The sequence below is a fragment of the Dipteris shenzhenensis genome, chromosome 1, assembly GCF_047967505.1.
Source record: "Dipteris shenzhenensis isolate YYH24624 ecotype China chromosome 1, Dip_SZ_1.0, whole genome shotgun sequence".
Taxonomy (NCBI): Eukaryota; Viridiplantae; Streptophyta; class Polypodiopsida; order Gleicheniales; family Dipteridaceae; genus Dipteris; species Dipteris shenzhenensis.
Window position 1 is genome coordinate 17,818,350 of NC_141596.1, and position 12,122 is coordinate 17,830,471.

At 43.9% G+C, this 12,122-nt stretch overlaps 1 protein-coding gene across 1 annotated transcript; it reads left to right on the top strand.

Annotated features, from left to right (window-relative positions):
- Positions 1–6,946: 6,946 nt before the first annotated feature.
- LOC147905482 (uncharacterized) lies at positions 6,947–10,875 on the top strand. The gene has a single exon (XM_087372878.1). It carries the CDS (start codon positions 8,240–8,242, stop codon positions 10,190–10,192), a length of 1,953 nt encoding a protein of 650 aa, XP_087229004.1. The 5' UTR covers positions 6,947–8,239; the 3' UTR covers positions 10,193–10,875.
- Positions 10,876–12,122: the final 1,247 nt, after the last annotated feature.

Consider the following 12,122-nt stretch of genomic DNA (forward strand, 5'->3'; position numbering starts at 1 on the left):
AGAGATGGTGTGGAAGTAGTAGTTGAATTTGTCTTCAATTGTGTGTGGGGTGAAGGCGAGTGAAGTTGCATGGGTAGATGCATACAAGGTTCTTTCGTGGAGCTCGTCGGGGTTCTATTAAAGGAGGTGGAGGCATTTGCTCCTCTTGCAACTGTTCCTAGAGCTGGATGTTTTGTTCATGCTGTCGGTGGCAGAGAAGGGATTGCAAGTCCTCTATTTGGGTGGCCTAGTAAGCCAGTTGATTCTCCAAGTCTATACTATGAGCCTGTACTACCTCGTGCTGCTAACGATGGAGGGCAGCCCGGCATTGGAATGCTTCATACTCTGTTGTCATGGCCTCTACCCTGGATTTTCTTCTGCTCTCTCTTGGGGTTTAACATCTTGAAGTACGAGAATGGTCTCTAATTGGTATTTCCATGTGCCATAATTGGAGTTGTCTGACTTAGCATATGCTTCCAAATTGAGGTTGCTAGTGGTAGACATGATGCAAGAAATGTGTGAAAAACAGTGTCTGAATCAATTGCAATCTGAACTGTCAATGAAGACAGAACTGCAGTATATATCAATCTATTACAAGGCTCATGGGGTAGAAGATGCCACGAATAACCAAGAGGCTTTACAAGGCTCAAATGATGTGCACAATGCCAAGAAAATCACCAATAGGCCTTATAGTGAAGACAAGTGAGTGCAAAATGAAATTATGTGTAATTTTCCCACTGAACAATCTACTAATACTCTAGAATATTCTTACTGATGTGTAGGTAGTCAGGTTTCAGGATATGTAATGATGTAAAATCGCATGTGAGCATACAGACTGACTCCGAGTAGGAACTAGTTGGGAATTTTGGGCATGGCTTCTATTAGCTGCTTTGGACTTGTCTACTCTATGGATGAACTACAATCCTCTGATCTAGAGCTAGACCAACCATCGATCAAAGAGAAGAAATAAATAATTTCTTTCTCTTTTGTTCCTTTTAGGTGCTTGGTCAGATGCATCGATGTAGAGGCTAAAATGTCTGCAAGAAGTGGATTTGATGCCGAGGCTAAAAAGTGTATGATACAAGCATCAAAATGTGTGTGTGATGTTGCGATGCATAGAGCATTAAAAATTGATCGATTTCTCTTTTTGGAGCACCCTCAAATTCTTCCTGGATCAAGAGATACAGCTTGATCAAGGTGGAGGGGGCAAAAAAGGACAAAATGATGATGTGGCAACTATGTTCACATGCAAAATTGTCTGGCAAGTGGTGTGCCTATGGAGCACTATGTGATGTGGTAGTTGTGTGCACATGGAAGTGCCTAGGAAGAGATTGTGCCTGCCAAGGGGATGTGTGCCACCTGTTAGTGATGACATGGTAGATGATGTGGTTAGAATGACGTGGTTGATGACATGGCATGGTGAGATGGCTGATAATGTGGTAGCTGAGGTGGTGATGTGGCAATGACGATGTGTTTGTTCATGTGGTAATCGATGATGATGTTGCAATTAGTGTTGATGTGTCAATGGTGATGTGGACCTATGATGATGTGGCTTGCTAAGCTGGCAGATAGGGTGACATGGGTAGATAGCCTTTGTGGTAGTGTGTCACGTGTCATCGAAGGAGAGTTGATGACCTGGCAAGTGGATAAAATGTGGAGTGCCACATGTCACTTTTTGCATGGTACCACGTGTTAAAGGAAAGGATAGAAGATTTGTCAAAATATTCTAGATTCAAACAAAATCTTCGAAGATTCTATTGAAAGGTAGCGATTTCATCGCCTTCTCTATAGCGACGTTGATGGCTGTGTGTGCCCGCCTTGTAGGATGGTTGCAGTTTGTCGCTGTGAGCAGGGCTTGGAGGTGTTGGCATTGGCGTTGGGGGTTGTAATGACATAGGTGCTAAACCTTGAAGTCGTCATGCTGTTGAAGTAGGCATGGAGGAGCCACTAAAGCCATTTAGAGGCTAGTCGTGTTCGAGAGGTTAATGGCATTCGTGGTTGTCACGACTGGTGGCCACCTTACTCAAAGCTTAGCATTGTAGTGCTATAGTTGAAGCGTTAGTTGCTCATTTGGAGGTGCAATTGCTTTCAACTAGTTCTTTGTGGTGCGTGAGAGTCATTAGTGTAGGTGGTTGAAGCTTGTTTGCCATCTACCATGCGTTTGAAGAAGTGCCACTATAGATGCTGTAGAGAGTCTCCTTACTGGTTGCTTGGTTGTCTGGATGCATTTTATTGGCCGTGTGTTCACTTAGCCGCATGTACATTGCCTTATGCCCGATTCTACATGCTAGCTACGTAATAGGGCTGATGGATCATGGTGCAGCTTGTGGCCAAGTCGCTGAGGCTGTAGAGCATCACTACTGCTATGTCGTTTGCATGAGTTGCATGAGTGGTGCTACTATTGAATTGTGTGCTTAGGTTGTCTTGGCTACGGTGTTGTGGCGTGTGTTGTGTGTAGCCCAATTGTAGAGGTAGTTGCTAGTGGAGGCGCCTATGAGCTGCGCATTGTAGGTCGAGTCATTTAGGAGCTCACTTTAGTTGCTATAGCAGTGTCGTAGATAGTTTTGTATCCATAGCTATGTTGAGTTCCTCTTCATCTATTTGAGCTCAAAGCTCTAATTGAGCTTGTGTAGAGGAGTCGCTCTCTCAAAGAAGTCTATTTTTCTCCCTCTCTCTCCTTTAAAGAAGAATATGAGAATAGAGATCTCTCCTTAGTCTCTCAAATTCTCTCTCATAGAGATAAGAAACAAGGGACTCTCTCTCATAGTAATAAAATCTCTCAAGGAAATCTTCATATAGAATAGACAAAAGTTTCAAAAAGAATTAAGAACTCTCAATGATCTAAAATCCTTCACTCGACAGAAGTGAACAGAATGAATGAATACCTCTCAATCTCTCTTACACTCTCACAAAGATGGCCCCCCAAAGGAAGGTAGAGCCATGCTTTGATACCATGAACAAATATGGAGAGAGGAGAGGAGAAGAATGAAGATGGAGAGGACACAGCTAGAGAGCACACCACAAATGACTAACTATACACTTGAATTAGTTGAAAATAAGAATATATACAAACCGCTTTAGGGTCAGGGTTTCCAACCCTTGTGCCTTTTAGCACTCTATGTGTTAGTGCTATGCACTTGTGATAACACATGATGTTGAGATGAATCCTCAACATACCACCACTACCTTTCCCTCTTTGTCCCCCTTTTCCTCTTTAAAATTTGATCTCTTATCCCTCTTTCCCACGTCTTTCCTTCTTCCTCTCTCTCTCTCTCCCTCTCTAGATGTCCCCTTAATAGAAGACCCCTCTCTCCCTCGCTCTCTCTCTCTCTCCCTAACATCCCCTCTCTTCCTCTCTCTCCCTCTCTAAATGGCCCTTCTTTAAAGTTTCCCTCTCTCTTTCTCTTCATCTCCCTCTCTAAATTTCCCCTCTCTCTCTTCTCTCCCTCTAGGCTCTCTCCCTCCATTTGCTATAAATTGTATCAAGTTTTAGGTATTTCCTTGGATTTATCATATGTTCAATTTTATCTAAGATTCATTAATAAGGTCAAAGATGTCTTGGTAGAACTAGATCACTTTGAGGCTAGAAGAAGTGCTCTAGATGCTCCAATGATAGCGATAATGATGAGAAGACCAAGAGGCTATCTAAAATCTAAGTTTTGAAAGTGTGAGAATGAATTCCTCAAGAGCTAGAGATGCAAAGGCTCCATAAAAATCATCAAAGAAAGCCAGCTTCATGCAAATGAATTGATTGGAAGCTCACTTGTAAGGAGCTAAAACAAAATCTAGATTTCAACAAGTAGGCTCCAAAAGTTAGGTGCATCCCTATGGATTTCAGTGGAATGGATTGATTTTTTGCTGTTTGTAAGCTCTCTCATTCCCTAAGTCTTCAATTGACTACATATATTTTACAAAACTATTATGTTTACTAAAGCATGTCTTTGTATGAATAGAAAATAAAGGTAAAAGGGACCACACATCTGAAGAGGATGATAACAGTTTTCAAAAGGGGACAATCAAGCTCATACCTAGAGGAGAATAAAGGTTAGAAACTCATGGAAGTCATTATGTAAAAACCCATAAAGCATGTGCAAGTAAGCACATATGTAAAATAACCCTATATTTAAATTTTAACATTTTTTTAAGATAATTTGTTTACCCCTCTTCCATACATATACATGTTGTAATTGTGAGTTTAAAAGTCCCCTCCTTACATGTACATAACATTTTATACTAGATAACTATTTTTCTAAACCCCCCTTGGCTATAAATGTCTCATTACTTCTAAAAATTTAAAAATCACCTTCCATGAATGAACCTAATATCTTACATCTTTATAGAGTGATCACCTGGGGGTGAGAAATTTGATGACTTCGTCATAAATGTACGTACACTTGACGCAATGATCACTCTCAAGCATTACTTTGTTTTCGCATCCTTTTAAACTCAAAAGCAGTTAAACATTCACATATACTTGTGATAAGCCAAACTTCAAAGAAGATATACTCCTAGAGGACATTAGAGACATCGAGGAAGGGCGTGCAAGGAGGGTAATATGCAGAAGAGGAGGCTAGCCTAGAAGAGGAGTATTCAAAAGAGGACCAAGAAGAGGATCCAAACCATTAAGAGGGGACATGCTTGTTTTTTATCCTTGTTGGGACTTTTGGGAAGTTGGGGTTCCACATTGGTAGCTAATAGAATGAGATATTTGAGGAGGTGGGTCCAAAATGTAAAATTTAAAGGATATTTTGTATTGCAATGATGCTCTTCAGGCTATACAAGCAATGTAAACATGTCACCATTAATAAAAATTATGCATCCCAATTTTTTCATTTCAAAAGGAAAAGCTTTGATAAGCTTACTGAAATAGTATAGACACTAACACCAATGTTTGTATTGACATTATATTCTTTACAATTATAATGACATCAATATTAATGGAAATGCTTGTATTGACATTATTCTCTTTACAATTATAATGACATTAATATCAATGGAAATGCTTATTTCTCCAACAGAAAAACAATGCAATAGCATCAAAATGGGCCTTCTTTCCTTGTAGCATATGTTTCACAAAAGATCAAAGCTCCTTTTAATAGCATGATGATTCAATCCATACATTTCAAGTAAAATTCTTCATTATTATGTACCATCTTTACAACCAGAGCGGTGCCATGATGGTATTCTATTTACAAATTAGCTTGAAATTAGACATCCTATTTTGCATTTAAAACGGAATTAACAAATGGATCTTGTACACTCAAAATATATCCCCTTTCTTAGCCTAGGATTTAAAGAATACGATGTAAAAAAAAGGAATCATGGTTATTCAATTCCATGTTATGACCTTCTAGCTGAAGACTCGACAACATCAATACAATTACAAAACAAAGCATCTCAAATTGAACCCTTTACAGATGAGCTTTTATTTTCAAATGCAATGTTTGAAGCATCAAAACTCCTAAATTACTAGGCCTATAACTAGGGGACAAGACTTGGTTAAATATAAATTGAAAGTAGTTTAAAATTCTTGAAGTGGAATCTCAAGACTTTACTTACAATATGTTGCACACCAATTATCAAATAATAACATGGATAATCATTAGCATGCATAGAGATATTATGATATGTAATAATATATGATGTAGTCAACTCTCTCTCTCTCTCTCTCTCTCTCTCTCTCTCTCTCTCTCTCTCTCTCTCTCTCTCTCTCTCTCTCTCTCACACACACACACACACACACACACACCTTTTTTTTAAAAGCACCGCGCGTCACACACACACACATACACACACACCCCTATGTGCACACATAAATGCACATGCACATATGTGCACACACACACACACACACACACACACACACACACAAGGTAGTTATATGTTTGTATGGCAAGGCTATATCATTTATATGTTGGAGCCCACTCATGAGTAGATTTTTATAGAAATATATTTGGTGGCATCAAAATTGTGTACCTCAAGCTTGGGAGAGCTTCAAGGCCTTGGTGGTGGTGGTGATAATGACAAGTAAAGGAAGAAAGCTTCATGTTGACGTTTTATGTCAATGATGTAGATAGGTGGGCCAACAAAGTGACTGAGATAAAGGATATAAGGGTAGGGATGCACAATAAATAACATTTAACAAAAGGAGAGGTGGGAAGTAGATAGACACAATGGATTGCCTTGAACATGTAGAAGGTTTGAAATTGATCCATACACCCTTGATAGTGGAGCCCTGATGTTCTAGGGTGGAGAGTCACATGCTTGAAAAATATGAACTTCATACTTATCCTGTGTGCCATACATTATATAAGAGAGAGAGAATGGTGTGGTAGGCAAATTTGAACTCCGTGCTTAACCTCTAGAAAGTGGAGTACCATATTGTGCACTCATAGAATTATGATTTTACCCTCACCCTTTAAGTAGACCTCTCACAAAAGAAGAAGAGAATGACATACCCCCAAACTTCAAAAAGCTCACTTCTTTTCAAAACAAGTGTCATGTTGGTATGAAATAGAATTGTTATGAACTGGAAAAAGAATGGAAGAAAGTGCCCTCGAGAAAACAAGCAACTAGAAAGCATCGAGCTACCATGATAACGAGTCCCAACCACTTGACGACACAAGCAAAATAATAATAGGAAGGGTGGTGTGTAGGAGCTTTGTGGATTGCCAACGGGGAGGAAGGTAAAACGAGGTGAGAGGGAGCTAAGCTTCATGTGCGAGGGGAGGGAAGAAACATGAGGGACATGTGTAAAGTGGAGTGCGAAGTTCTAACCCCCCAATGATAAGGAGGATGTGTGCCTTCACGTGCGCACGGTTCACAAAAAAAAACCAATGCGCACGTTAAATGAAGGACACAACTCATTGAGGAAAATTATTGATCCAAAAGTAATGGGGGGAGGGTTTTCTAATTTAAAAAATTTTACAAAAGGAATATCGCAAGCCGGCGGACACGTGGCGGAGAATCTGTGGGGGGTTGCGGGGCGTATTATACACACAAACGCGCCTACGAAACAGTAAGTATGCGAGTATTGTACGGCATAGATACGGCGTAGATACAACGAGGGGAGCATGCGACCTGGGAGACTGCGTATCAGGCAAAAGCGTACATACGATAGAGTAGATATGGGAGTATTTATATGGAGCGCTCGTGCGGGTGGACATTTACACGAGACAGATTGGGGGCTATTTCCATAGGGGGAGCGTGAGAATCTAAGGCCTGGGGTTCTTTTGATAATTTAGGCCAGTGTGGCTTTTTCCTCTTTTGCTCAAAGGGACTGTGACAGCACTTACTCATTACTCTCCTCTCTGTAGCTGTCTCTCGCCATAGCCACTTTTCCCTCAAGCTCAACGTAGAGTGCGAAGCTCGCAATCGTGCAGCTCGCCATATCTTGCTTTTAGATCGAGATCACAGAGAGAGACACGGAGAAGAGAGAGAGAGAGAGAGAGAGAGACCAGATTCAGATCGGACATCTACAGAGGTTGAATTGGAGAACAAACCTACATACACACACACATACAAACAGAGCTTTGCGCGGCTACTTACAGTAGTTTGTAATGCCTGTTTGTCCCTTCATCGTTGCAGATATGCAGTCGTCGCTGTAGCTCAGCTTCTTCTTCTCCTACTGGCTTTGCAACTCAGCTTCCAGCTCCAGTAGTGGCTCAGTAGTTGCTTTGCTGCATCGCCTCCATAGCTCACCAGCCACCTTCCTCCCCCTCCTCCATTTACCTCCCCTAACGTGCGTCGTGCTCGCTTCCAAATCTCTCCTTCTTTTCCATCAATTTTGAATGCTTCCTCTTGTTATCACCGTCCAGCCATCCGTCTTACTATAGCTTAGCTTTTAGCTCTCCTTGCCAGCCAGCCAGCCAGCCAAGCAGCCAGCCAGCCAGCTTGCCGGCCTGCACTTCATCTGCACCTCCTGGAAAGCCTTCCCTTCCACTTTTCCCTTCCCCTCCCAAACAGAAGAACCACCCTCTCCCTTGCCATCATCGTCCTTGCCTTCCTCCCTCTGCCCAAAAGGCCGCCCTCCAACTATCTCTCCTCAGCTCGCTTTCCCTCTCACATGGCCGGAATGATTTCTCTCTTCTCCCTCCCGTCTTATAAATACAGGAGCATCTTGAGATCGGGCTCTTCCCTAGAGGTTGCCGCAGCTTGCTTCACGGGTGGCGGATGACTACTCGATCTCTCCCACCGCGATATGTAGGTCTCCCCCGCCTGGTGACAGGCCACACACTGAGCTGTATGAGTTTCGTAGGTAATGGGTGTAGGGGTGAAAACCCGCAGGCAGCTGTGCAACCGCATGCCATCCGGAGGCACTAAGCTAGCTGGTGTGGCTTGTACTTCTAGTACTACGGTTTGTAGCTCGCTCTCTTCTAAAGTCTTAGTGTTTGTATTCGAATTTGACCTTGCCTTTCCGGTTTCACCCTCAGCTACCTCTTGCCAGCTGCATGCCGTTTCATCCCAACCATTCTGCGAAATATCTGCATGTCGAAGTCAGACTTTGAGCGGAAGATTTACATACATCTGGGCGTATATAGGTTGTAGCATGGACTCCAGAGAGCATGGTCCGTCCAAATCAGATAGAGATTCTGGGGCAGGAGGTAGTCCAGAGAACAATGTGCCGTTACAGCTAGTGCAGTATCAGAGCGAGGGCAGAAGTACGATCGGATACGCGCGTCCCCAGCAGCATAATTCGCATTTTACTGGAGCTTCGATAGCTCAAGCAATGGCTGCTATGGCTGGTGGCACGGGAATTAGTGCCTCGCAAGTAGATGCATCACTTGCAATGTCTGCACCAGGTCTAGGGCAAAAGTATTCATCCGAAGGGCAGTTGAGCAGTAGCCTGGGGACTTTATCAGGACAATCGCCGGCTGCCCAAGCACAATCGCAAGAGTTGGCCATCGCAGGACCCTCATCGGAAGCCGGCCAGCTCGCAGCAAAGAAGCCACCTCCCAAGAGATCCTCTACGAAAGATCGCCACACTAAGGTAGATGGCCGAGGAAGGCGCATTCGCATGCCGGCAGCTTGTGCCGCTCGAATTTTCCAGCTTACCCGTGAACTTGGACACAAATCGGACGGAGAGACGATCGAGTGGCTGCTTCATCACGCAGAGCCTGCAGTAATCGCGGCAACAGGCACCGGTACTATTCCCGCTTCTTTCCAAACATCCGGTGGCTCTATGCGTTCAACATCGTCAAGCATTTCTGCACCGTTGCACAGGCCCCCTTCCTTCCATGGTGCTCTAGGATTATCAGGGCTCGGCCAAAGGGACACATCAGACATGACGGCTGCAAGGTTGGAGCAAGCACGCAGGGCAGAATGGGATGCAGTGGAGGAGAGAGCCATGGAAGCAAACAGGCGAATGGGATTCAGCATAGGCCAAGGAGACACAGGATTAGGGCAAGATGTCATGTCGGGTTTTCATCACGAGAGCTTGATGGGGGGAGGAACAGACGTTGGAGAGGGGATGGGAGCCGATTCCTTAGACTCTGGAAACATGAGAAAAAGATTTCGAGGATCTTTGACGCATCTCAAGGAAGAACCTGAAACCACCAGACCCTTGTTTTCGGTTATGAGGCCCTCCTCTCTTGCTGGTGCGTCCCAAGGCGGAGCTTCCAATCTGATGCCGATGTGGGCAGTGGCTCCTGCACCAGCATTGGCCAGTAACAATTCTTTGCCAGGGGCCTTTTGGATGCTTCCCGTTAGTGCAGGTTCTTCCACTCCTGGCGTCGTGGCTGGGCCTTCACATGAGCAGATCTGGGCTTTTCCTCCAGGGGGTCCGAGTGGAACAATGTACAGAATGGCTGCACCACCTGGCCCTTCAATACATTTGGGATCGTCAGCAGCTGCTGCAACAGCATCAGGAGGAGCCGGTGGAAGCTCTCCATCTTCGGCGAATTCTATGATGCCTCTCCCTGCATCCATGCTCCCCAGCGCTGTCACGTTTATGCATAGGTTCAATCTTTCCGGAGGAATGGGTCTGGATCTGCAAGGAGGGCAATATGGGCATATGCCAATTGGATCAATGCTACTTCAACAAGGTTCCCAACAGCTACCAGGAGCTGGATTAGGTTTGGGAGGAGACCAACAATTAGGCATGCTTGCTGCAGTCAATGCCTATCCGAGTCGTTCTACACAGCAGGATCAGCACTCCATGGGCACAGGTCATCAGCAGGGAGATAGTGGAGAGGATCCAACGAGTTCTCAATAACAATAGGTTTTCCTTTGTAGAGTGTGGAGAAACATTAGTTGGCTAGCAGGTATTCTCATTCACCTTAATGTACGTAATGATAGCTATCACAAGCAAAGAGCCAATGCAGAAGCACAGAATTCCGGGAAATACCATATTGAGAACCACCCCGACGTGACCCGTCTATATTGCAGATTGACATCTCTTGCTTCCTGGAAGGAATTCGGATTTTTTCTCTCATTGTTGGATAACTTGACAGATAAAATAAGGTGTTCTTGCGGCTCGCAGGATACATACTTGCTCAAGCCGTCTGTACAACTTTCCTTTGTACCAGTAGATATATGGCAAGTCGATCCCTTCCGTAGCCAAAATCTAAAGCTCATGATAGATTCTTCTATTCGTCTTTTCAAGTCTGTTCTCCTTCGATTTGAGTTTTGATTAATTTCTTGGCCCAAAACGGTCAAAACCTACCCACTGTATAGGTGCTGGCCAATCAATAGGCATGTTGTAGAGCAGACAGTGTCTAGCTGAGAGCTATTATTCTTTGTTGAAACAGGAAATTGGTTGCTTTCCTATTGGAATTCTGAGATTCCTTGGCAGCATTTCTGCCACCTCTTTTGATCGTTCCGGATCGATGTATTGTTTCAGTTTGTGCCCATAATTTGTATTGATCATGGTGGCATTAAGTCTTGGGATTGTAATTTCAAAGATCTTTGTTTGGAGAACCAGCATCCCAACATTGTTGATGAGGTATTTGGATGGCAATTGGCATGGTTCTTTGAATTCATTGTGATAGTTAGCTAGTGTTTTTTCACAATGTGGTTCGGAACCCCCTCAGTAGAAAAGACGCTTAAGTTCAAGGACTAATGAGGACCTATTTATAAATATCTGCTTGCATGTTTGCTTCCAGGAGTCTGGAAGACCACCGTTTACGATATGGTTGCTTGGGGCTGCCTTGTTCAGCATATGTATTTGTTCCATAATTGTAAGTGTGAGCCATGGGCAATTGCAATGTCCAGTATTAAGCCGAGTATTCTGTAGTATACTGCATGTTATAACTTTTATGAAAGGAGCCGTAGGATATGTGGCACCGCAAGTTCGATGTTGCCAAGGGGTTGCAAACGTGTTCACAAATGGGCGTCTATTGCAAGTTAAACACACAATAGTGTAAAGATAAGATAATGGGCGTGTGAAGCGATCCTGCTGCAGGAGAAGGTACTTCGAGCAAACGTGTTGACAATCGGGTCGTCGATTCCAAGTGAAGAACACAACAGTGTAAAGATAACGCGCAATCCTGGTGCAGGAGAAGGTATTTAGATCGTAGGATGCGTCCACGAGGTAGGAATATAAGGTCAGAACGTGTAAAAGATTTACTCGTGTCCTCAGAAAGCGGGCTAGCACACATTATATATAATATATCATCAATCGAGAAGCTTGAGTTTGAAGATTTGCTCATTCGAAGTTCGAACTGTTTTTCCGTGGTGGGTTCGGCATTTTTCGAAAGGTGGGCAGAGTATTGGTGCTCCGTCACGGACCAAAATGTTGTTCCGTGGTGGGTTCAGGAGTGGGCAGCATTGCAGGTCTGTCGGGGTTTAGAAGTTAGAACTCAGGGAGCGGCTGGGTACATAGGAAGGGAGTCTAATGAGGCGTGTCAGCTGGAGAGGCGACCGAGCTAAACTCGGAAGGCGTCATGACGGCACTCTAGAGCAAGATATAGTTCGTGAGGAAAATTTCCAGCTGGGGCCCGGCGACATGACGGTGGGAGGAAGGGATGGACGAGCTGCTGCGACTAAAAAGCGAAAGCCTCATTGAGAAAGTCTAGCTGCCAAAGCTGACGCAAACACTATAGAAAGGCAAGGAGGAAGCTGTAAACGTGGGGGTTAGTGAAGAAGGATTGGTCGGATGTGCAGACGATGTATTATCCACCTACAGGAAGCTCTGGATAGCCTGC